Below are 27,630 nucleotides of genomic sequence, written 5' to 3'. Positions count from 1 at the left end.
CCAAGGGAGGTCTTATTAAGAGGCACCCGCCACATTATCTTTAATGAGTGGAATACAAGCGTTTATGGAGATCCTTGGATTTCAAATGCTCTTTTACCAAACCCAAGATACTGGCTTTACAGATAAGGTGGCACCTTACTTTAACTCTGTCAATGGTACCTGGAATTTTCAGTTCATCTACTCAAATTTTGAGCCCACTATCGCTTCTCAGGTTCTTAGTATTGAGCTTCCTTCTAATGCGTAATTTCTACAAGATCGAGTGATCATATGGAAATCTATGCCACATGGCCATTTCACTACTGCATTTGCTTATAAGCTTCTTACGATGAAGTAGCTGAAACTTCCTCAAGTCATATAGCTTGCAGTGGCATCTCTTGGAAAGACTTTTGAAACCTTAGAAAAATCACTACTCCTCAAATCCAAGTTTTCATATGGCGTTGTCTTAAAAGGCATTTTACCTTTAAAAGCGTCATTAGCCAAAATCTCTAAGAAAATTGATAGATCTTGTCTTTTGTGTCTTTCTATGGGAGAGGATGCAGGTCATGTATTCATCCATTCCCAAGCTGTAAGACCAGTTTGGTTTGGATCTTGTTTAGCCATGCACACGGAGAAAAAACCAGACTGGTCTCTTCTTGATTGGATGTCCTTTTGGTGGGAACAGAGTAGAGATAATCCAACAGATGATCTTGGTCTTTTCAGTTAATTTGCTATAATCCTCTGGCATTATTGGAAGAGTAGATGCAAGAAGGCAATAGAGAATAAAGCTTTCAACCCAGTTGAAACTATTTTATTGGCCCATGCACAGATTGAGGAGCTGGCTTCACTAAAAAGATTAATGTTGGTGATGCAAATACAAATTCTTGTAGATGGTCTCTCAAAGCAACCAAATGATCAACAACCATTGTAGATGGTCTCCTCCCTCTCACCCATTCTTAAAGATTAATGTCGATGGTGCAAATACAAATTCTTTTTTTGAGCTTGGCATTATCTTGAGAGACCACACTGGAAGTTTTGTGTTTAGTAGAACCATTTGCATGGAAATGACAGATTTTGACATTACTGAGGCATGGGCTTTCAGAGCTGGACTCCAAATGGTGAAGGGACTCCACCGCTCTCATATTCACATTGAAGGAGATGCACTAAAGATAATAGATATCTTGTTGGATGCCTCTCTAGACGTCCCTTGGCAACTTCACATAGTTATTGTTGATTGTAGGAATCTTTTGCAAGAATTTCATTATGTTTTAATCTCCTTTATCCCTCATACAGGTAATAGGGCTGCCCATGTAATTGAAAAATTTACTTGTCATATGTATAAGATCACTACTTGGTCCTTACCTACTGACTTTCTTATTCCTGTATTGTAAGAAGATTTTGTGCAATGAATTTAGCCTAGGGCTGTTTAAAAAAAAAAAAAAATGACACCCGTTGAGGATAACCGCATCAGCAAATGGACAAAGCTTGATGAATAAAAGCGTAACTAAATATAAAAGAGTTATTGCATTGTGTGAATCATCTCTAATTATTTCCTGAGACCACACAAGAGAGAATAAGAACCATATTTGTCATGAGGAACCAAGAAATTTAAAATGACACCCGTTGAGGATAACCGCATCAGCAAATGGACAAAGCTTGGTGAATAAAAGCGTAACTAAATATAAAAGAGTCATTGCATTGTGTGAATCATCTCTAATTATTTCCTGAGACCACACAAGAGAGAATAAGAACCATATATTTGTCATGAGGAACCAACAAATTTTCTATTTGATCATGAAATCTTATGATTTACTATCTCGTGTCCAGCAAGAATGGCAACTATGACTTGGATATGTGATCACTTTTGTCAAGGGATTCGCAAATGTCACTTAGTCACAAACCTAGGCAAGTAAATCAAATCTAACGAAAATTTAAGGGCCTATTTGGTTCACAGTTAGAATCGGAATAGGTATTGGAACCAAAATCCTTTGAAATCGGAATCAGAATGGGAATGAAAATTGGAATCGGTAGGAGTGGTATTTCATTCCCAAGGGAGGGGCAGGAAATAACTATTCCCTCAAACAGGGAATGTCATTCAAGCAAGAATGGGAATGAGATTTCAATTCCACCCAACCAAACAATTGGAATCGGAATAACCCATTCTGATTCCAATTTCAGACCCCTATTCCCATGAACCAAACGGGGCTAAGACTCAATTTTCTACAGTTCAGGAATCAATCAATCAAACCTTAACAGTTAATTACCTATATCCTAATATTCAAGATTGAAGATCAAGAATAAAATAAAAAAATAATCTAATCAAGAAATTGGGAAAGTAGGAACTTTTTTTGATGAATAAGTAGTAACTCTCTCTCATCTGATCTAGAATCCTGGTATAGAAACTAATCAACGACAATTAAGTTGGCAGAATTGTCACCGTTAGGGGTGCAAGTCGGGCAGATTGGGCCGGGTTTATGGCTAACCCAGGCTTGGCCCTAAAATTTGGGTTTAAGGACCGAGCTCGGCCTGAGCCCAAGGTCAAGCCCGATTTTTCAACTCGAGCCCAGCTAGCCCTATAATTTGATGCACTTGGGCCTGGGCCGGGCTCAGGTTGGTCAATCAACTCACTCTACAATTATACATATATAAATATATTTATGCAAATATATATACATATATTTATGTATGTATGTAAATATGTATGCAAAATATCTATACAAATGTTATATATACAAATATGTATGTATATATATGTAAATAGGGATGCAACATTTACATATATACACATATGTATAAATGTATATAATTGGAGCGGACTTGGGCTGGGTTCGGGCTACCTAAGAGGTAGGCCCGAACCCATCCCGAAAAATAAAAAACCCGACTTTTTAGATCCGAGCCCAGCCCGAAGACCAAAAATCCAAGCCCAACCTGTGTAAAATTCCGTATTGGACCGGTTCAGGTTCAGGTTGGCCTCGCCCAAGTTGCACTCCTAGCTACCGTCAATGCTGAACTCAAGTAGGCATAGAATTAGCACATAATAGAGCATTAAAATTTACAGCCCTGTAAAAAAAGAAATAAAGGTGATCATAAGATAGATCCAAACACTTCACCGAACTTCCTAAACAAGAGAATAACTTTAACAAAATCTTTGAAACAAGGAAATTTATAAATCTAGCTCACTTTGGAGTCTCTACTAAGAGATCAAACACATAGTACTCTCTGTCAGCAATCCAAGGAAGCATTATAGAAGAAAAGAGAAATCTTCACCTGGAGTTGCCATGCCGCATCACATTTTATTTGTAGACATCTCATTAATTTGGATCCAGAAGGATTTCAATCAAGCCTTCATGTAGGCTTCTTGCTAATAAGGTCTATGATATACAAAAGCACTTGAATAGATCATTATGACTCCTGCTACCGGGTAAATGGGTCATTCATTAGGACATGGGTCACTAATCACTGAAAAAGGAAACTAATTAACAAAATGCCTTAGAATACATATCAACCATGACTTTTTTCTGGACAAATGAGTTATATAAAATCTTCATTAAATGTAAACAATTAAATGTAAACAGGAATTAAAACCATTGAAATTCAAATCTAATTGACAAGTGTCTTAGTTAACAGAAGATAAGTTGGTTATTCATGTAATTATTCATCCAAAAAAGATAAAATTCTCCTCCTACATGCCAGTGACATACAAGTTTAAGATCCACCATCCAACAGCCCAACCTAGGATGATTCCATGGCCATAAATTCAAATGATTCTGTCCACATTTGATATCATCTATTTTTCCTTAAGGCTGTGTTTGCTTTGAAGCAAAAAGTAGGGAAAGGAAGGAAAAGGTGGGGAAACCTTTATAAACCTTGTATGAGTTTTCCTACCTTTTCCTTTCTTTTCTTGATTTTTGCTTCAAACCAAACATAACCTAAAGAGACCATTTAAAAGGCAGGACCCAAAATCTGTATGAAACCAAAATGTGTGTACTAAGAAAAGCTATTTCTGGCCCTGTGCTTATCTGGCATGTATTTTGTTTAGTGGGCATTTCGTGATAGGCATTTATCAAAACACCGTTATGTTATCATTATATCAGCATTTAGCCCATCATGATGATCTGTACATATAGATACTTATAAAAATTGGCCTTGATTTATGTGCACGTCTATTGTTGGGGGAAGTTTCATTTTAATGCTTCCCCCCAATGGTTAGACATGTTTATTCACTGTTCTAGTGATGTGGCACCTAGTGGTGCCTACTTGTCATAAACGATTCACATTATTACTTTTCTCAATTTTGAAGACAAATCAAGTACACATGTTTAATTAATAAATGGAAACTCTACCAAACACATACTTTATATTATTAGAAAAAAAAGATTAACCTGCAAAACAATTACCTCAATAGTAACAAAGTTCATATTGAAACAAACCACATACAAATTACATAACATTGCAAGAAAATTAGTCAGTTTAATAGTAGAAAAAGCTCCATTCTGTGCATTAAATGGGAAGGCAAACCCAACCCTCTCAAATTATTGGTATGGAGACAACAAATTTTGAAAGTAACTCTTCAGAAGGAAATTGATAACATTAATATATCTAAAAGGCTTCTGATTCAGGGTTACATGATTAAGGAGCCAATGAATGAAAGTGGACTCCTGTTCTATTGGATTTGAACCAAGTATAGTGCATGCATTAACAAAAATTCTTAAAGTAAATCTTATAAAAAAGAAGTTTGTTAAAAAATAAAAATAACCAACAATTTAGCAACAAATGTAGGAAGGACAAAGGAAGAAATGCCTGAAGTGAAGGACAAACATCTTGGATTCATGCTGCAGAACCTCACATGTTATGACTAAGGGTATCAATGGACTAGTTCTGGATTGGACCCTGCCCAGTCTAAAATTAGTTTGGACAGATTGGACAAACCAACAAGACATATTGGATTGGACCAATTTAGTCCAAAATATTTATTAGATTGGGTAGGATTAAGCAATATTTGATCCATTGATATAAGACAAGAATGTAGGTGTCAATGGACTGGGTTTAGGCTGAAACCAATCTAAATCAAAACGAATTTGATTAGATTGGACAATCCAAATATTGATTTAGACTGGTCCAAAATAGTCTAAAATATTTATTGGATTCAATTGGACCTGTCAATTCATAATGAACTTGCATTGGAATGGATCGGATTGGACCAAATGTAGTCCAATTGACACCCCTAGCTATGATAGGCAATTTCTTGCCAACATGCAGAATTTGGACGCAACATCAACTGGATCTTCCCTGACATGAACCCTCACATGATAGCCAGCTGATATACACTCATCTTCACTCCCTTGGTGCTGACAAGGGAATGAAAAAAGATATATTCTTAATTTAAGATATTGATGCAATCTCATAGATAAGCCTAATTTAGACAGAATTATGCAATGAAAGAATGATATTGAACATCTAGTTTATGGTCTTTGCTTTGTAGATAGGGAAAATTTTAAGGATGCACCAAGGTGGAAAAAACTCCACCCTAAGCAAACAAAAGATTACAATTTTTCGCAAAACAATTGACATGTCTAAAAGCCCCTTGTTTAGCTAGGGTATCTGCCATCCCATTATCAAACAATTAATGTCTAAATTAAAAGCCCCTTGACCAAACAATTTGCTCTTTTCTTGTGGCATCTCCATACTAGCTTACCACTGAGAGGATAAAAACTTAAAAGAATTCACCCATTAGCTTTTTTATTTTATGCCCTTTTCTCTTTTCTATATATTATTAGCCAATCATGTTCCATCACATATACTCAAAGCAACAGTATGAACAAAAAAAAAATTACAAAAGTAGTTTATATTATTCAAAATAATTAGATATACAAACTATTAAGTCCTTAAGTTTGTTGGTCTAGGAGCATGTTATTAAGATACTCCTACACAAATTAAAAATTAATAATAAAGAAGAAAACATGCTTAAAAGTCAGTCCTATGGGTGGGCTAGAGCATTTTAATAAATAAAGGGACCTACAGTCTAGTTTAGTGAACAACAGGCCCTAAGTTAATTATGCTATGTTTGTAATGCAATAAGCATTTAATGGGCCTACAGTAGAGCCCATTTAATGGGACAATAGGCCCTAAAAGATTTAAATTTATATTAATTAATTTTCTTGTGAGATGTTCCATTTATTTATAAGGGGATGCCATTTATAGGAGGAAATGAGTTATTTTCCCTCCTATAACCATTTAAGTGAAGGGACATTTGTCACCTTAAGAAGGAAGAGTTTTCTTTTCCCTCTTTAACTCATTTTAAGTGGGTGACACTTGGCATCCTAAGAAGAGGGGTGTTGTTACTTAACCACCTCCATCCTTTATATAAACCCCTCTCCTGCAAGGAGAAGGGGCTAGTGCTATTTTATTCACTAATGCTATTTAGTTGATAGAATTTACATCAACAAGAGATAAATAAAAAAGAGAAAGAAAAGAAGATTGTGGTGTGAAGAGAAGGAAGACGAGGAGAAAGAAGAAGGTAGGTATTGCAGTATTCCTCCTCCACCTCTTCATTATGATACTCCTACAACTTCCTTTATTAGGTTTATGTCTTTCTCTATACTCCTTTCATACTTCCTTTCCTTATTGCTATATTTTTTTTCTTTTTCTTGTCTCATTTTTAATCATATGTGAGGGAGACAATCATCTACGACCTTGTTTATGAAACTTGGTTGAATATGGTTCCCCACACCATGATAATGCACATAATCACAATTTAAATACTATTTGTAGCTTTATTGATGAAATATGACTATTTATGATACTTATTTATTTGTTATTCATAAAAAAGTTTGTTTATTTATTTGTTGATTTTCTCTCAAACAAAGAGAAAATATATACTAAAATTTTCCTTTGAAAATTTTATAGAAAAATGATACTTAGTTTAGTCTATTCATTTGTATTTCTAAATTAGAATCAAAAGGTTTTCTTTGCCCTTATCAGAGAGAAAAGAAAAAAAAACTCAGTTATCCTAAATGGGGCTTACCTAAATAACAAAAAAAAAACCAGTTATTAGTCTAATTAGGTGGATTATGCAATGTAAGAAATTATACTAAAAAATTTTTTCCACTAACATAATTTTGGCATGCCCGATGAGACCCATTCTCCTTTTCATCTTTAGTGAAAGAAGTTGAAATGAAAAAATACGTTAAAACTAAAAAAATGTTAATGATTCATGCAATATCCTTATATTTGTGTTGTGCCTATATAGGAAAAAATCATGGCACCAAAAGCAATTGTTCACTACCTTGAACTTACAGCTGTAAAAAAGGAGAAAATGGGGGCTTAAAAGAACCTTCCTACAAAGCAACATTCATTGTAGATGTGAATCCCCTTGCAGTTGCCAGCCATCATGTCCCCAATTCCTAAGACCAAGAAGAAGATTAAAAAGGAATAAAAGAGAAAGGTCATTAAGACCGCTTTTGTGAGAAGAACGTATGTGTACAAGCTATGCTTAACTCTAACAAGAAGGTAGGTTTTAAGCCTCCAAATGTCACTAAGACCTCTTCTGGCCCTCAACTATTTAGTTGGTTGACTAGTCAATTGATTAGTCAACACTTTGATTACGCAGTTAGATCTGCCCTTGTAGAGTTGCCATGGTCAATAGGAGTGGCATCATACCTCATTTCATGTATTATCTTTTTATAATTTTAATGAAATTCTATTACTGATAAAAAAAACTGACTATTAATGATAAATGAATGTTTCCTACTTTGGAATCCCATGAAGAGGTCCTGAAAGACTTCAAACCTCTATACTTGGCAAAATGTCTTCGTGCAGAAACATCAAATGGAGTGTTAACTTCATCCGGGACTAATAAAATTGTTCCATTACATGGACTAATAACTTCCCTATCCCCTGGATATGTGCAATAGTTATAAGTTCTTTTGAGCTTCTATGAACTAGAAACACTAAGAAAACTAATAAAAAAAATTAGAAGTAATATATAGAAGCATATAAAAGATAAAAACATTTAAATGCAGGCACTTGTTGTTTAGGCTCAGTTTGGAAGGAATACAAATACCAATATATACAAAATAATACAAAATACATAGTTTCAATGTTATAGGGACAACTTAGTTCCAAGAACACGTGCAAAAGAAGTTTAGGTAATTGAAAGACATTACTGTTGTGTTTGGTTGCAATGCAATTTTATTTATTTGCTCTAGTATAAATGTATGGAAGTGCAAATGAAGAAAATGTAAAACAAAAATAAGACCAAATTTAAAACAAAAATAAATCAAAATTTACACATAAATCATTTGCACTACCATAATTTGTATCAATACAAATAAATTTGCACTGTAACATAAGAATTGAAATAAACCAATTGCATTATGCGAGAAAGCAAATTAAACCATCAAACTAAGTCATAAGCTAATGATGGTCAGATAATTCAATATGCATAGATTTGTTAGCACAAATGCCAATACAAAATGATTGCATAGACCCAAATATAAATAGCACCTTCATGTACGTGATTCATACATCACGCAAAAATCTTTTTGATTAGCTAATACAAGTTGCAATAATGTCCAATATTCCTTTGTGATATTAAAGCATTAAATGACCAACCATCATGACTTTATTTTTTTTTTTGAAAAGTAAAAATAAACCTTTATTGATAAAGAAAAGGGAGAATGACGGTTCAGCCTAGAGTCAGAATTTTTAGGCCCAAAGTACAGTTGGGGTGGGTGCCAGCAATTTACGGGTGGGCATTGGTGTATAGAATGGGGGGTTGTGACCTTTTGAATGTTTATAGTTCTGTAGTGGAATTCAGAATATGCATTGAACCGGTCCATACTTTTCCCAAAAAAGAAAATTAAAAAACTGATTACAACTCAGCAGAGGGTGCTAAGATATATAACGCCCAAACCAACTACAATAACAGGACTACAAAGACACAACAAACAAAAAGAAATCAGAGAACCACCCACTACAAAAAACAAGTCTTTCTCCATTCCTCGTGTCGTCTCAACCTTTTCTTTCTTTCCATAACAAGTTTTTATCCATTCTATCTGGTTTGTTCTAGTGTTGATGCGAAATCAAATTTTGTAACCAGTACTTTGGGAAAAAAAGGGTGAGGCGGAAGTTATTAATGGTGAATAGCACCGAATATAAAAAAAAAAGTCTTTCCAATCTCTATGTACACTATTCAAAAACTTTGAAAGCTCTTCGAGCAGACTCCTTGCATCCCAAAAAATAGTCCTAAGGGGGGTGTTATTTTTTTGGATTTTGAGAGGGGGAAAGTTGGTCAATGGGATTTTGGTTTCCATTGACCAAGAACCCCATGTTTATTTTTCATAATACCCATCTCCTAGGTGGGTAAATAACTTTCCCACCTAGTAAGAAAATTCCTAACACTTGAATGGGATAAAAATGCCCCTTTTAATAATGGATTTTTATGACTAAAATAGTCATTACCTTATTTACCTGAGAAATAAAAAAACATGCATAAATGCACTTACCCGGTAAGTGTTTTCCAGGAAAAACTTACCCAAATAATTGCATTTACCTGATTAAGTAACTTACTACGAGGCCTAAATATAACTCTTGCCAATTCTAACCTTCCTTCAACTTTATCCCCTTCTTTCTTTTTTTCCAGCTTGTTGAGACAAAGCGAAACAGCTCTCACCAGCTTTGACCTCCCTTCTCCTCCTTATCCCCTGACTCTGGCCTTGAAAAACCTTTGACACGTGGACAAAATGAAACTTAACTTGTCTCTCTAGCTTTTTTCACCCCTTCTAGTGGTTCCACAATTCCTTCCTTGTTCGATCACACTTCTTCTCCAACCAAGGTGGACTCCAATCCTACCAACTGAGGCTTCAAACTTTTGGAGATCAGCACACTACTGACGAGTCAGTTTTGTCATTCTAGTCCAAAACCTCTTCAGTGCCCCTAACACAGCAAAAAAACATTCGGTCTCTTGTCATTGCCCCCTTCACGGCCAGCCCTACCTAACAATCCTTTCCTTTCCTTCCTTCCCCACCTTACTAATTCCTTCACTGCTTCCCTAGATCCCACCTCCCTTCCCTCCTTCTGACCTTCTGAACAAACAGCCCATTGATCCTCCACATCCAAACTCCATGACTATGACAAATCAGAAGAGAGCTCGACTACAAAATCAAAAGACTAATCATGACTTTATCAATCAAGACTAATCATATAAAGGCCTCCATCAGTCCATCTTATAAGGGGTCCACCTGCTCCAAGTGACACGAACAAGCTCCACATGTAAAGATGTCACAATGAGTTTTCCATTTGACTCCTATGAACTTCCTCAATCCTTCAGTTTCTGACAATACGGGAGCATCTTCAAGCTTTTAGAAGAGAAAAAAGATTTGGTCACATAACTATTCAAGACAATGTTTTTGAACCATCGTTGATGTGGATGGTTGGACCGTTTGACCCAAGAATTGTTCAGAAAATCGGTTCCAGTCTACTCCAAACTCAGCCTCTGGCCAAAAACTATTGAATTGATCAATGACTCCTTGATTCAGGTGGCTGATTCGTCGATCTGTTCAGTGGTTTTTAGCCGATTTTTATTTTAATTATTTTTTAATTGTTTTATTAGAACGGACCGTCTGTTTGAACTGGACGATCAAACCATCACCCTAAAAACCGATAGTTAGAATAGTTCCAGTTTCAGATCATTTTTTAAAACATTGATTCAATATAAGATTACATAAAATACAATATACCACCGTAGTACAGTGCATCGAGTAAAACATGGAAAATGTTCCACTCGAGTACGATTGCAGATATGAGTTTAGACATTAACCACTGAAAGTGACTATGCCACACCTAGTTAGTGTTGTAGTAGTGTTTCTTAGTTAATTACTTGATTTTGAAGTAGGAAAACAAGGAAAAAGAGCTACCCACCTAATTGTTAGTTAATTAGGTGTCTTTAACTTTGTACTTCGTCATTGTGTTGCTATGCTTTTGCGTTGCAGTTTCTTGTTTTTAGTCTTCTAATGGAAAGTTTTTTCTACTTCCCCCTCCCCCCAAAATTAGTTTGCTAATGGAAAGTTTTTTACCCGCCCCCAAAAAAGCATGTGGATATGTTGGGGGATGTTTGGAACCGTGGCCGTTTTTCAAAAAAAACGATGCCACATTGGATTCATATAGGCGTTTCAACAAATGCCCATGTATTTTATTGTTTGGTAGTCGATTATTAAAAAATTGGGCATGCCTCGAAGATCGGGACCCACCGATTTGATGTTTCATGCATTGTTTCTCTCAACAGTTGACTGATGTGTATCCTATGTGGTGCTTATCTATCAGCACATACATGAAAAATGGTGATGAAAATCACCTGACCAAACAGCATAGTGTTGCTCACTGCCTACATGGCAGAAGCGCTTTTTTTGTCAAAACGGGTCTTGGAAGCTTAGGCTTTTTTCTTAAAAATGGGTTCTAAAAAGCGCCCACACTTCCGAACACCATGTTGGTAATTTGGTATGGGTCCCTTCTTATCCCTTATAGATCTAAGAATGTGCCTTTTCCTAATTCAATTATTAGAAAAATAGTCTACATGCATCCTTTTATTTATAATCAAATTTAGTTTCACAAGTCAACTAAAATAACCTAACGCTAGTGTTTTTTATGACAAACCGCATGGATGGTTGATCCCTAATTTCAGGGGTGCTTATCTACACTCTCATGCGTTTGTACTAGAACAAATAAATGTGCACTGCAAACAAATAAAGAGCAAGAAAAAAAGATAAAAAGAGAGCATCTGCAACATCTATTCAAGTTTTAAATCAACGTTTATTAGATAACATAAATATCTTACTCTCTTATTAAGGGAAACAGTCTAATAGATTGTTCAGCCATTGTTTATTGACCCACAAACTGAAATTGAGAGAGAGAGAGAGCCCTGCATGATGTTGTAATAACTTCTCAGATGACTACTTTGAGCTTTCAATCGGGGATTGATCTCTGTAATCTGCAGGACCATAAGGTTCAAATAGTTCTGCAAGAAACCCATTCTTTCTCTTAGGGTTGCACCCCATATCCTTGCATAGCTGATCATTGTACCAAATGTGTACCACACTAAGACATGTTCCCCGAAAGTACCGACCACTGTATCTCTTCCTGTATTTTTCCCATCTTGCAATATCTTTCTCCATATCTGATATGCCGGGTAACTTGAAGCTACCTTCCAGGAGATGTGCTAGCCATCGACACCTCATCTCTGATGTATACAAGTTTGAAAAACCCTCTGAGTATCCGATTATCGCCAGCTGTGGAATTCGAGGATGAATGCACTCTCTGCAATGGCACAAAATTGAGTTGTAGAGAACTGATATTAAAAACCTGCTTTTGATTGCAGTACAAATTTATTTGCATTGATGCAAAATTATAGTAGTGGAAATGATTTTTGGGTAAAAATTTTGTTTTATTTTTATTTCAAAGATTACTCTATTTTGTTTGATTGAAGTAGACCTGAAGCAAAGTAAACTCTTAAACAATACTATACCAGAATTTTCATTCTTTTCATTTGCCCTCCTATGCATTTGTCCTAGTGCAAAATTAAATTGCACTCAAATCAAATGCAAATTATTTTCTCAATATAGATGACAATAAAGAAAGTTTTAACATATACCGACCTGTAGAGTGGAACCGTTGTGGTAGGTTGACCTATCACTTGTTCTTGAAAAGCGGGTGAAGTAAAAATGTGTTTTAGCTTTTCATCTCCCTTGTATCCGGTGGCTAATATAACAATATCTGTTTGTAGAGGTCCAACCTCATCCTCAATCATCACTCCATCTTTGTAGAAGCTAAAGCACTTTGATTTCTTCAAAACGATGCTTCCCTCTACCACTCTGTCATAAAACCCATCTGGCAAGGTTGCGACTGCGCACATGGAAATTTGTTGAAAGAAGCTGTGTTTAGGTATCATTCCATATTTCTTTAGAGGAAACTTCCATCTCAGGTAGGTCTCTATAAATTTTGACAATGCCCATCTCTGCAAATTATGTTACTTTGTTTAGATAGAAATTATTAAAGTTATGTTTCATTTGATTTGATAGAAAATACCAGAGAAATTAAAAAACTTTTTCACATTGAAATTAAACCAAACACAGTCTAAATTCCTTCTCTCAAAAGAGTTCACATTTCCTCCCCACAAGGAACCTCCCCACAACGCCACACAGTACATCTCCGACGTGTAGTGAGAATATCTTCCAATAATAACATCAGACCTGATAATGTCATCATCTTGAGAGATATTCCCAATGCATGGCAGGAATGTGCTGTTTGGCGTTGTGGGGCGGAGATGTAATCTCTTTTTGATTACCACTAAGTTGGGTAAATTTTATTTAGGCAGCTGGAAGAGAAGAGAATCATTTAAGCGACTCTTCCATGCCTCTTAAATCATATATCCCGGGGATAGGGATAACGAAATGGTATGATAATGGAAGTTTAATTATATGAGTATAGTAAAGGATAAATAGGAGATACCAAAGGTGAAAGCATGGTAGCCAATATAAATAGTAGGAGTCCTTCACCAGGCTTATGGATCATGAGCTCTAAGAAGCGATTGAGCAACAAGAAAATAAGAGGCACCAAGTAAGTAGGCATAAACCAATGTTCAGTCCTATATAGCACTGTGCAAGGATGTTTAACACCTGCAAATAAATAAAAAGGTTAATGGTATATACATTAATTCCACTACATCAATATTATTGAGGGTGTTTTTGGTATTGTGGTGTTGCATATGTGTTGTGTTTGTGTTTGTGTTGTGCAAGGGTGTTGCATATCTTCTCAAATTAATGCTGATCATGTAGACTCATCTCTCCTCTCCCATCTCCGCACTACTTGTGATTTATTTAGTTTTTAAATAAAAAATGTATAATAATGATAATGTACCTCTTAACCCTATTCCATACTATGTGGTTAAAAACATCTTGTTCTTATCTACTGAGATTTCAATGGTCAAGGAAAATGGTAAAGCTTCATTGATCCAACATCTAACCCTATCATATCGGGTTTGGGGCAGCCTTAATTGGGTGTAGTGCTAGGATTCGGGTTAAGTCAGGTTAACCTACACAATGTGTGAAAATATATACAATGATATATTCATGAACAAGTGACATAGTGGCATTGAAGAATCCATGAATATGATTTTCATGGATTTAATAATTCTATTACATTGAGTTTGGTTGAGGTCAATAGAACGTGTACTGGGTTTGAGTTTGGTTTGAGGCAAACCCGTAGACAACCTGATCTATTGACATCTCTACGTAGAAATTTTATTTATTTTTTATATGCTAGCTCTTACCAAATTCAATAAAAGCCCAGGAATATGAATTGCATGGATTCCCATGTTAATTATGGTGGAAAGAGGAAATGATGGGACTTGGAAGGGTAGTAGTCCTCTCACACCTATGTTTGCATGAACTCCTCCATTCCCTCATCCTCTCGCCTATATATCATAAATAATAATGGGCAATCATTTCTTGGATTTTGAGAGTGGGAAAGTTGGTCAATTGGATTTTGGTTCTCAATGACCAAGAAACCCTTCTTCTTTTTTTTCAGATTTACATGGGGACCAAGTGTCAGTACCCAATTTTTGCTCGGTTCCTTCACCCTATCTCTTTAAAACCTCATTTTTTAGACTCAAAACATGAAAACAAAACCAAACTAACCTGAGACCTATCAAGATCCCATTTTTTTATGTGAAACCCTACAATTACATGTTCAATTTTGTGACGAAACCTCGAAGATCCACCGTTTATCACATTAACTTCCTTTCTAACGGTCCCGATCTATGCAATATCCAAACCATAATTCTACAAAATCAAATCCAACAAATTCATTGCCTAAAGGATGCTGAGATACAATCAACCCTCAAATCCCCACTACAAATCTACAACGTTCAACTCTTAAAATGCTAAGATTCTATTTCGATGGTCATGAATGAATAGAGAGCTAGAGAATCAAGATCATCAAGTTCTTTCTCAACTTTGAACCTTACACCTGACTCCTTGCCTTAACCCATGCTTACACACCCAATTTCAACTCAAAATTCCCTTGTTTAATTGCTTGATAAACAAATATTTCAACGTTTATGATTAAACCACACAAAAAAGTCATATCCCAAGTCCAAGATCCTCAAAATAAACTACTAATCAGATTTGGTTGATAAACCATGAGCAAAAACCTCTACCCGAACCAAATCATTCAATCCAAACCTTTAATCAACGGTTCAACAATTACCATCAAATTCAAGACATCCAAAAATGCTTTCCCACCAAATTCATCCTAAAATTCTCTCATTTGACCCTCAATTATATTAAGATTTTATTTCAACAAATCTTGTTGATTAGAGCTTATCAACCTTCATCCAAAATTCATTTGATTGGAAAAACCATGCGACATTGTTCAGAGACCCAAAAAACCCATGTACATCAAATTTCACGACCTAATTCACCCATTTGATCATTGAACTAGAAAGATTTCATTTTGATGCATCGGACTAAATCACCACTTCATGTGTTCCAACCTAAGACTTCAAAAGAGTGAAGGTTGATGTCAACTCTTCACTTAAATCCCCCTAGTCCATTGGACCAATTAAGATAGGCCACATAGCCCAAAAGATCCCAAAACCCCAAAATAACTTTTTTTAAACATTGAAATAGACATAAAGGCCATTATGGCCACTTCAAATTTATGGTATCTGCCATTGAAATGTTAAACTCAAGCTTGACATAAACAAACACGAAAATAACCCCATTAGACACAAGAAACCTAAGAAGAATTCATGGAAATCTCGGATTGACTATTGAGACCCTTTGAAAAGCCTATCGAGATCAAATTTCTTAAGCTTCCTTGCATGTTAAGGCTTTTTTGGAACCTTGTACACATGGAGGATGAGATTTAGATCTTCCTGATCCTTCCGTCTCTATAAATAGGACATAAATCAAACTCTAAGGTCGAACTTTTGAGAAGAGAGAAGCAGAGAAAAGACTTAAAAAACATTCCTAACTTTTGTATAGCCCTCATTCATGAGAAACCTCCAAGCATTTCAGCCTTAAACTTCTCCTATGTGGGTAAGTAACTTTCCCACTTGGGGGGAAAGCCGCCAACACTTGAGTGGAACAAAATTGCCCCTTTTAATAATGGATTTTTATGGTTAAAATGGGCGTTATCTTATTTACCTGGAAAATAAAAGAACATGGGTAAATGCACTTACTCGGGTAAGTGTTTCCTAGGAACTACTTACCTGGGTAAGTGCATTTACCTATGTAAGTAACTTGGCAAAAATCGAATGGGGCCTAAAAGTAAACATCTCTCCCCCTATGTTTCTCTTAAACCTTACTCTTGTTGAATAATGTGCCTGTTGCATCCAAATGTATTGGTTAAGGATTAGTGGGATCCATTGATAGATCAAACCACATAAATATAAGGGCAAATTTCTTAAAGTACTCCTATGGTTTAGGAAATTGACTAAATCTACCCTTACTGTTATGTATATTCTTAAAGTACCCCCAAGCTTTCTGACAATTAACATTGTTGTTAAGCACTAATGGAAAAAGTGAAACGAAAAATTTGCCCTCCACTATTCCTCAAATTTTCAAAATAAAACCCAACCAATAAAAAATTTCAAGAAAATCAATCAACAATGTCGGACATAGCACAATCGAATGCAGCCAGATGTCAAAACCACCACTTCTCTTCTTCTTCTTCTTGAGAAGCTAATGGTCTTACGCTCACTTCTTCTTCTTCTTCTTCTAGGTTACAAAAAAACCTATGGCTTCTTCATCCTCAACTTTGTTCTTGTTTCTCCTTTCTCTGCCCTCTTTTTACTCTGTCATTTGTTCATTGCCAAATGTGAAAACCACCACCATTACAATCCCTCTCTCATGATTCAAGAATAACCCATCTCTAGATCCATTACAAAAGCTCACCCATCTCTGATTATATTAGTTTTGTATAATCTAGGAAATGCTGTTGATTCCATATTTCCTAGAACATTTGCTTTTTTGTTTGATAATATAGAACACTTGCTTCAAGTATGCATTGTTTTATCTACCAAAATACATCAAGTGATCCCAGTTTTTTCCCTCCATTACCCCTAAGTGGGTGGATCTAGAATGGAGCATAGTCCTGTCACTATGCTCATTGAAAATGTAAATATTTCTATACCAAAATACACTATTATTTGGTTGCAAGTTGGGTTGACTAGTTTGAAGATTTCAACTGCTTTGGGTTTGCATTAGGATCATGGCCCATTAAAAATGTAAATATTCCTAACCTATGTTGATTTGAAGAATTTTAGCTACATTGGACTTGCATTAGGATTAGGGCTCTTCAATATTTAAGAACTTTCCAAGGTAACCTGAACCAAGTTGTATCCTTAATCCATGTTATGTTAGGTATGGAAGGGCTTTTAAATTATAACTTTCTTTAACTCTATTTATTTTTCTTTTCAAACTTTTTATTTTTATCGAGCTACGAAGTCCCCCCTCCCCCCTCCTTTGAAGCCTTAATTATGAAACCAACAAATGTATGAGCCCTCTCCCTTCTCTGTCTGATTGCAAACGGCTTTATTTATTAAGCCCTCTCCTTTACTTTTACTAGCAGGGACCTATGCGATGCACGGGCTTTGTTGAGTGAAAGTGAAATAATAGAAATACATAATAGTAAAGACATTTTTTTCTATTTTCCATTGTAACACTATGATTTAATATCATCACAGGCAAGGATTACAATGTTTAAATTATATAATTCATAATTTATATGAAAAAACAAATGTATTTTAAATATAGTTTGAACTAATTACATTTACCTCTTCAAGATTATTGATAATTAGTACATATTTTCAAAAAGTAATTTTCATGGTTATATTTTTTTAATTTTTGGTAATTTATCATATTTATTAGAAATCATGTTAATCCATTTTTTATAATTTCTTGGATAATTTTTGGTAATTATGAAAAAATTATAGGTACTTTATTTTTGGTTATCTTCTTGGCTAATTTCTGTTCATTAAATGTAATTTTCTGCTATTTATAGCTTAAATTATATTTAAATATAATTACTTTTAACTAAAGTTTAAAATTTAATTATATTGCATACAGTTTCAAATATAATTAAATAATATTTAAAATACAATTTAAATTATAACTTACATTAATTAACAATTTAAAAAACTGTTAATTAATGAATTAATAAAAAATATTAATATTTTTAATAAATACAGTATTTTAATAAACACTCTTAATTAATAAATATTGTAATTAATAATACTGCAATAAATGAAAATACTATAAAATATGGTTAATTATTAATACTGTAATTATTAAAATATTGCTAATAAAAAATACAATATTTTTAATAAATAATGTAAATTAATTTAAACACTATAATTATTAAAAGTACTATATTAATTAAAAATATTGTGAACTAATAAATTCAGTATTTCAATAAATAATTTTAATTAATTAATAATACTGCAATTATTAAAAATACTGTATTAATTAAAAGTATAGTTAATATTGTTAATGAATAAAATATAGCAACTATTTATTTACTATTAATTAATAAATACTTTAATTGTTAATACTGCTTTTTAATAAATTATAGTTTACATTATATTAAGTAATTAATACATTACTTAATACTATTTTTGAATAAATACCGATACTTATTAAAAATATTGTTAGTTAATAAATATGGTAATACTATAAATTTTAAAATATAGTAATTATTATTACTACTCCCACTCTCTTCCTCCTCCTCCTCTCTCTCTCTCAGTAATAGAGTGCAGATTTATTAATCTAATCAAGATAAGCAATTATTACTTTTTTATATTTTGAAAACAAAAGAAAATAGGAAAAATGCAAAAAAAATGAGAAAATAGATAAATAGCTTCTCTCAAAAAGTAATTTTAATGGTTATATTTTTAATTTTTGGTAATATATCATATTTATTGGAAATCATGCTAATCCTTTTTTGATTATTTTCTTCAATAATTTATGTTCATTAAATGTAATTTTCTGCTATTTATATCTTAAATTATATTTAAATAAATAATTTAAGTATAATTACTTTCAATTGCTGTTTAAAAATTTAATTATATTACATATAACTCAAAATATAATTAACAATTCTAGAAAATGTTAATTAATGAATTAATAAAAAATATTAATACTGTAAAATACGGTTAATAAATAATATTAATATTGTAAAATACAGTATTTTAATAAACATTGTTAATTAATAAATAATGTAATTAATAATACTGCAATTATTGAAAATATTTGCAAAATATGGTTATATTATTAATATTGAAATTATTAAAAATAATGTTAATAAAAAATACATTATTTTTAAAAAAATGATATTGTAATTATTAAAAGTACTATATTAATTAAAAATATTGTTAATTAATAAATTTAGTATTTTCATAAATACTCTTGATTAATTAATAATACTATAATTATTAAAAATACTATATAAATTAAAATTACAGTTAATACTGTTAATTAAAAAATACTTTAATTATTAATAAATACATTATATTAAATAATAAATACATTATTTAATATTGATTTTGAATAAATACTGATAATTATTTGAAAATACTGTTAATGAATAAATGCATTATTTTTAATAAATATGATTAATACTATTAATTAATAAAAATGATGTTAATTATTAAAAATCTTGTAATTCTTACTAATACTATAAATTTTAAAATATAGTAATTATTATTACTACTCCTTCCCTCTCTCTCTATCTCTTAAATGTCTTTTTTCAATGTAATAATAACATGCATTAAAATAAGAGGCCTTGGAAAACACAAATGTCTCTCTCTAATAATGTGCATCTTTATTAATCTAATCCAGATATTGCTAGTTAATAAATATTGTAATTGTTAATACTGTTTTCTAATAAATTATAAGTTATATTATGTTAATTAATAAATACATTATTTGATACTGTTTTGGAATGAATACTGTTAATTAATAAATACATTATTTTTAATAAATACAATTAATACTATTAATTAATAAAAATGTTGTTAATTATTAAAAATCTTGTAATTATTATTAATACAATAAATTTTAGAGTACAGTAATTATTATTACTACTCCCTCCCTCCTCTCTCTCTCTCTCTATGATTACTTTTTTATATTTTTAAAACAAAAGAAAATAATAAAAAAAGCAAAAAATGGAAAAAATTGATAAATAACTTCTCTCAAAGGAGAGACATGCTGACATGGACCGTCCAATTTTATTATATATGAACGAAATCAAGAAGACCCTCAAATCATTAAAACAAATAGATGCAAGAAGACCCTCAAATCATTAAAACAAATAGATGCAAGAAGACCCTCTCTGACTCTAACTAGTTAGGGAGTTAAATGTGGTGGATTTACACCAATGTTCCCGCTCAGATCTCCTACTTAAGGCAGTTCATAAGATTGATCAAACCTATCCAACTTGACCTGAATTAGTCGGCTTTTAACTATTTTTGGTCAGATTCGGTTCATGAGTAATATTAATCCAAGAGGTTAGAATTGATTTTTTAATAATACCATTACAAATGAATTGATTGACCATGAACAGTATTTTGAATTAATTGACGAAACTAATAAATTGATTCAAATCAATACAATTGACCGCTTTTTATAATGGTCCATCAATTCAGCTATATTTTTGTCTCCAGCTAATCCGCTCCCCAATTCCCAACCTAATCAATTCTATTCAATTGACCAAACGAATCAAAACAATTAATGCATGAACCCCCTGCTTCTGGATCACATCTGCACTTGAATGAGGGTGCCCGTATACATCTCAGCATGCATTGGGAACATGATCCAGAGTTATTATCTGTAAGAAAATGTTCCGTGTGGCCTGTGGGACGTGGACGTATGTATGGCTGCAATTAATGTCTTGTGGAATGGTATGCGTAGACAGTTAGATTATTGGAAATAGGATTTCGTCCTTATTTTCAGCCTTCAGAATAATATGTTTTTCATTCATGAGAATTGAGAAGATGCGGTGCCAATGCACCATGCACGACTGAAAATGTTGTGCAGAGGGTACGAGGACCAACTTTTGTGAGGATGAACCGATGAAATCAGGATTCGAGTTCTCGGAATCTCGATAACGCCGGCTTAATAATTTAACCCTTCTCCGAGCGACTGGTTAAAAATGGTGGTTTCCAGGTTCCACTAATGTTTACTCTCGGCTACGGTAACGCAATTTGTAGAAGCTGTACGTGCAGTCAGTCGAGACTACAGAAAAGAAAAAAAAGGTTTGATCACAAGTTTGAGACTTACCATTTGCTTTGGCACATTCCGCTGCAATGTCCAACGCTGATTTTTGGAACCCCACCACTGTAACACGCTTTCCTTTGATAAACTCAGCTGCAGTAGCATTATCCATGGCTGAGTAGTCCATTGCATGTATTACCTTGCCATCGAACACCTCCGGTCCCCTGTTTTTTGGAAATGCTGGAATATTTGGAAGGTCGCTGTAGCGTCCGATGCAAAGGATCACAAATTCCGCTTCGTAAACCTGTTTTTTTTTTAACCCGACCAATCTCATCAGTCATCAGTTGTGTGTGTGTCTGTGGAAGATCGATAGAAAGATTACACTTTTCCGTTACCTGATTTGATTCAGTGTTGGCCTCTTGAACGGTGATGTTCCACTTGCCTCTAGGACCGAAGGCCTCACCAGTGCCACCCCAAAGACTCCATGAGAGAATCTCATCGTTAGATTCTCCCTCGTAGTCGATGTCGATGACTATGGAATTGAATTTGATATGGCGAAGAAGGTCGAACTCCCGAGCATACAATTCAAGATACTCCATGATCTGGTTGCTGTTGGGAAACTCTTCTTTTACGGTAGATGGCCATGGAAAATCTGAGAATTCATACGCAAGCTTCGGTGTCTGGAGCTTGGTAGTCTCTAAAGTTTGTGTCCAAACTCCACCTATTCCTCCCCTGGATTCGAAGACGATCGGACGGAAACCCTTCTCCAAAGTATACTTACAGGCAAGGAGGCCACTGATTCCGGCACCGATAATCGCCACTCTCTTCGCCATTGTTGTAGTCAGTTTGATTGAGAGAGAGGATCATTCTATGAGTGGTTTGGTGTAAATACAAATAGGCATGGTCCCTGTTGGCTGATTGGCTCTATTCAATTTTAGGCAGTGTCTGACATATGCATTTAAATTGGATTTTTGGCTATTGATAACCCCTAAATTTTGTAGAAAGGCCAATTTTGACCTTAAGGCTGTGTTTGGTTGCAATGCAAATAAATTTGCACTGATACAAAATTATGGCAGTGCAAATTATTTGAATGTAAATTTTGACCTATTTTTATTTTAAATTTTAACTTATTTTGTTTGATTGCAATGCAAATGAAGAAAATTAAAATATGAAGCAGAATCAAGTAAAATCCAAAATAAAATTAAACAAGAATTTGCATTTTTTACATTTACACTCCTATACATTTGTACTACTGTAAATAAATTTGCACTGCAACCAAACACAGCCTTAAAGAATAAAAAGGCCATTTTCAAACATAAATTTTGATGAAAATGTCATTTATACGCAAATACGGAAGATGCTTGAAACAATGTTGATAGATACGTTAGACAAATGCTATATGACATAGCTAAAGTTTGAAAAAAGCCACTTTACAAAGTTTGAAAACGGATCACTTTAATAAAGTTAAATAATTAAATTACTTTAGGGTATAATTAAATGACCCTAAAGTATATATAATTAAGTATTTAATTTGCTTATTTAATTAATTACATATAATAAACAAAGCTAATCATTTCAAATAAGTAAATTAAGTCAATTATGCAAGATTTTCAAATCAACCCAAAACGGAACCATTTTGGCTACTGGCTTTTAGGTTTATAGTTCGATTGTTTGGTCTGAACTGATTAACTCAAGATGTTTTGAAATAAAAAGTAAAATATAATTAAAATAAAAAATGACACCATTTACTAAATCGAACAATTCAGCGGTTCAGCCATTTGGGTTAGTAGTTTGTTGACCAAGTTCAAAACTTTGGCAGTCCAACCATTTGACCCAAGAATTGGTCAAATGTCTAGTTCCATTTTATACATAGGCAATTGAACTTTTCGACCTACAGCCAATCAATTGTCCAGTTACATTTTATACTTAGCTAGAAATTTTTCAAAAAACATTGATTTGGTCAACAAACCCTGTCCTAGACAATTGAACTGTTAAACTGTTTGATCCAGTAAATGGTTTTTAAGTCATTTTTATTTTATTTATATTTTATACTTTTATTTTTTTAATTCCATGGGTTCATTTTTTAGACCAAGACAATTGAATTGTTGACGCAGAAACCGATGGAAAAAGTAGTTAATTTTGGGTCGGATTTTAAAACTTGTATAATTGACTTAATTTACTTATTTGCGTAGGTATTTAATTTAACCAATTAGCTTGTTTCCTTAATTAATTTAATTTACTTAATTATCTTAATTAAAGTAATTTATTTAATTTACTTAATTAACTTAATCAAGTAAGTTAAATACTTAAGGGTCATTTAATCAATTAACATAATTAATTAATTAATTAAACGCTAAATTATACTTTAGGGTCATTTACTTAAACCTTGAAGTAAATTACTTAATTAACTTTGTTAAAGTGCCCCCTATTCAAACTTTAGGGTTGAAAGTGGCATTTTTCAAACTTTAGTAAAGCCCAGGTTTTTAAAACTGGACTGGACAACGAACCAGTCAAGGGTTCGGTTCCTGGGTCGAACGGTCTAACCGTTTGAATTGAACAAACGACCTGTTCTGACAAAAAAATAAAAACCAGTCAAACCGTTGAACGGTTTGAACGGTTCGACCGCCCGAGTCAACGGTTTGTGACCAAATCAATGGTTTCTGGGGAAATAATGGTTTTGGGATAAAACAAAACCAGTCACCTAACCGGTTCCTGATTTTCCGGTCCGGTCCAATTTTGAAAACCATGGTAAAGCCACATAACATTATTAACGGATCCATCGACGTTATTTCCGATGTGATTTGTTTTTCCAACAAATGACCTTTTCACCAAAATTTAGGGTTGAAAATAGCCTTTTTTTTTATTCTTTAGGATCAAAATTAGCTTTTTCACAAGTTTAAAAGTTGTTAGAGCAAAAAATCTCATTTAAATTTCCTGTCTCTCCAATGTCATCTTGGAGTCTACACTTCATAGACTGTTTACCATACCTAAATAGTCTAAATAGCTATTTATTCAAAACAGTAATACCTATAGGTTGTCCATTTGTCATTTACTAACCATCTAAAACACACTCTATTTTCTAATCTCTCGTCTCTATTGGTAATATGTCTCTACCACAAAAACTTGTCCCAAAGACTTATGAAAATCGGCTTTGGAGATCGAAGAAGTGAAGAGATCCCACATGGTAGGCTTGGAACTGTGGCTCTCAAAGACAAATTTGAGGTTTTGGACAAGTGCCATTGCAGCACTATAACTATAACTATAAGAAGCCGTTGTGGGATTGTTTGAAGATACAAATATATACACCATTCACAAGAGAGTTACAGATATGCCCAAATTTAAGTTGCGCAGTGATGAATCAATTTTTGGGCTAAGTATCTTGTCATTCGGTTTGTTTTCAAGTGACCGATGATTCAGAGGCCGAAGTGGAGAATTTTGTTAGGTGAGGACCTGGATGTCGAGCTTACCAGGCCGAGCTGGGAGTGTACTAGGTGTCGAGCTGAACAGGTCGAGCTGGGGGCAAGCTAGGTGCCAAGCTGACTGCGTAGAGCTGCAGGTTAGGTGTCGAGCTGACTAGAGGGCCGAGCTGCATATTAGGTGCTGAGCTGATCAGAGGGCCGAGCTGCATATTAGGCGCCAAGCTGACCAAAGGGTCGAGCTGTATATTAGGCGCCGAGCTGACTGGTGGCGAACTAGATTGATTGTTGAGCTTCGTAATTCTTTAGAGACCTGCAAGGAATCAATGTCAGAGGACTCGGGGTGGCTAACCCGGCGAGGTCGCTCCAATGCTTAAGTCAGTATTCTCATAGTAGACTACAAGCTAAAAATCATGAAGTATGAGAGCTAGAATATGCTTACTTGCCCCCCCCCTATGCCATTGGGATTGGTGGATTTATATAGGCATTGTTTGGCGTGGGCTTCACACACTGCATCCGAGATTTCCGCGATGTCATCTAAGTGGTTCGAGATTTCCGGAGACAACCGCCATGCATGTTAACCACCCTCCGGAATGTTCGGTACGTGGGCCAACTTCCAAGGATCGTGGGAGTGTTGGGATATGCATGCTGAATTTGTCGGTGAGCACGTCTCGCAAGAGGCCACCTGGACTTCAATCAGGCCGGCACGCCCTCGAGGGAGGTCACTCCTTGCGTCGATGTCGCTTCGGCTAGTGATGAGGTGTTGCAGGTCGGTTCTGGACGAGGTGCTTCTAGCCGACCTGAATTGTGGTTGAGGTCGCCAGTTCAGCGCCTGTGCCAGGTCGCCAGGTCAGCTCCTGTGCCTGGTCGCCAGTTCGGGACACCATCATCTTGACTAAGTTGTTGCCTAAGTGGTTCCCTAAGTGGTTTCAGGTGTCACCCAGTTGTTCTGAGATGTCACATGTCACAACATCATTGAAGGGCCAAATCCACCTGATCACGCAGAAAATCAAAAGAGAGAGTGATTGATTTTGTTAGGTTGCTGACTCTTAGATTCATGTTTAGCATTTGGTATTATATTTTCAGCTTTTTATTTTTCAATGATGGTTTGAAAAATGAAAAAAATGGGATTTTTATTGTCCATTTTATTAAATTTTTATTCTCTTTTCAATCTTCATTCTCTTGACATTTCCCTACTCTTAAAAACCGATTAACCCAAATCGATTGAATCAATCCGATTTTGGTTATGGAAAACCAAATGATTCAGTTCGGTTTTGGTCCTTCACCGCCTTTCAATGTTTTGACTTTTGACTTTTATCATATTGGCATTTTTATTCAAATTTAAGAGGTTTCTTACATTTGTATTTTGCTTCAACACTTTGTCCATCTCTTCTTTTGGTCAAATATTCAATAATAAGAAAAGTAATAATTTAAGAATGAGGAGAAACTGAGAAAGGATACAATGTTTGGTTATCTTTTGTTGGACTTCGGTTGTACACACGAAGAATTCAAAGTATTTTAGTTTGGGAAGAGTGCAAAAATACATGGTATATAATCTCCATTTGGGAAGAATGTAAATAGAGTGCAAATACAAATATGTGGAGTGCATTCTGGTCCATGTAAGTGCAAAATTGGTTTAGTTTTGCATTAATAAATTTACTATTTTTAATTGTAATAGGTGCAAACATGAATCCCAAAATTAGAATAGACCTTTTTTAACATTGATATAACTTTGAATGTAAACTTCACATCTTTTTTTTAATGTACAAACTTTGTTATCATTTTGAGTGTAAATACACATTGAAATTTGTGGAAAAATGTCACTTATTTCAGTACATAAATGCATTCTTACCAAATACCAAGAAAACTGAATCCGATGTGCATATATGCATTGGACTTGCATTCTTGCCTAATAGAACCTAAGGTTAATTTTGCACTATACATATTTGTATTTGCACTCTTTAGCCCAAACTAAGCCTAAACTATTAAAGCATCTATTATTTTTTTTTCTGGTTTCCTGAAACGGTATATTCATTTACCTTTGTTTTTTCCGCATTACATGTGCATAGATGACCTGGATGTGTCATATCTAAACTATGGAGAATTGTATTTGTACAACTTACCTAGGTTCGACTCATAAATTAAAGGAGGAGAAAGAGAGTGAGAATTGAAGCTTGATAAGAGGTTAAAGAGAATGATACTTATGATGGGATTTTAAAATTTTTCAAAGTACACATGCCATCATTTGTTCAAGATAATTGAGGAAATGCTAAAGGTCGGATTTGAATGTATATTTTTGAAAGTTTAGGAAACTTGTGGCGCTTGAAAGTTTAGGTTCTTTAGTGTCACTACCCTTGAAATATAGTATAATTTTCCCTATAAACATGCTTGAATCATAGCCTATACTCTACATATAAATGAACCAGATAGAGCCATTCGAACTCTCCTACGACTTGAGAGATGAGATTATGAGAATAGAGATAGGTTGAAACTGGGAATTGCAGAGAGGAGGGCTGAGTCGTGCCACTTGGTCACTCTCCTTAAAACTGCATTTGTCCCCTACAATGCAGTCAGGCGGCCCGGCCTGGTCCGCCTGCATGGAATATCTATAGTGCTCCCCTCCTATGGGTCCCTATCTATAGAGAGAGCAAAACTACAAATATACTCTACGTCCACTCATTTTCTAAGCAATGTGGAACAATAAATCTTCTCATGCACTAAAGAGTGGGAAGAGAAAAAGACAAAAGCATGAGAGGGAGGAGGTAGAGATTCTTGAAATTTTGAAGCTCCCTCCAATAACTATTTTTTAACAATATTTTATTTTCGATTTTTCTCATTTATATGAAAAATTTCGTGGGACAGTAATTATTTGTCATATATCTAGAATTATTTTGCTTTTTACCTAAAAAACTTGCATGTTGATGACTGTTTTTGTGGAGGCCAAATCAACACTACCCCCCACCCCCCCA

At 34.2% G+C, this 27,630-nt stretch overlaps 1 protein-coding gene across 1 annotated transcript; it reads right to left on the bottom strand.

Moving 5' to 3' along the window:
- Positions 1 to 11,734: 11,734 nt before the first annotated feature.
- LOC104587111 (putative flavin-containing monooxygenase 1) lies at positions 11,735 to 22,149 on the bottom strand. The gene is made up of 5 exons (XM_010244572.3): positions 21,641 to 22,149; positions 21,312 to 21,549; positions 13,480 to 13,646; positions 12,627 to 12,985; positions 11,735 to 12,288 (listed from the first exon to the last, which is right to left on the bottom strand). The coding sequence occupies exons 1-5, from the start codon at positions 22,076 to 22,078 to the stop codon at positions 11,925 to 11,927; spliced, it is 1,566 nt and encodes a 521-aa protein (XP_010242874.1). The 5' UTR covers positions 22,079 to 22,149; the 3' UTR covers positions 11,735 to 11,924.
- Between the last annotated feature and the right edge of the window lie 5,481 nt (positions 22,150 to 27,630).

Source organism: Nelumbo nucifera, chromosome 6 (genome assembly GCF_055504915.1).
Source record: "Nelumbo nucifera cultivar China Antique chromosome 6, China Antique-T2T, whole genome shotgun sequence".
NCBI lineage: Eukaryota > Viridiplantae > Streptophyta > Magnoliopsida > Proteales > Nelumbonaceae > Nelumbo > Nelumbo nucifera.
This window is presented reverse-complemented; position numbering and strand designations above follow the sequence as displayed.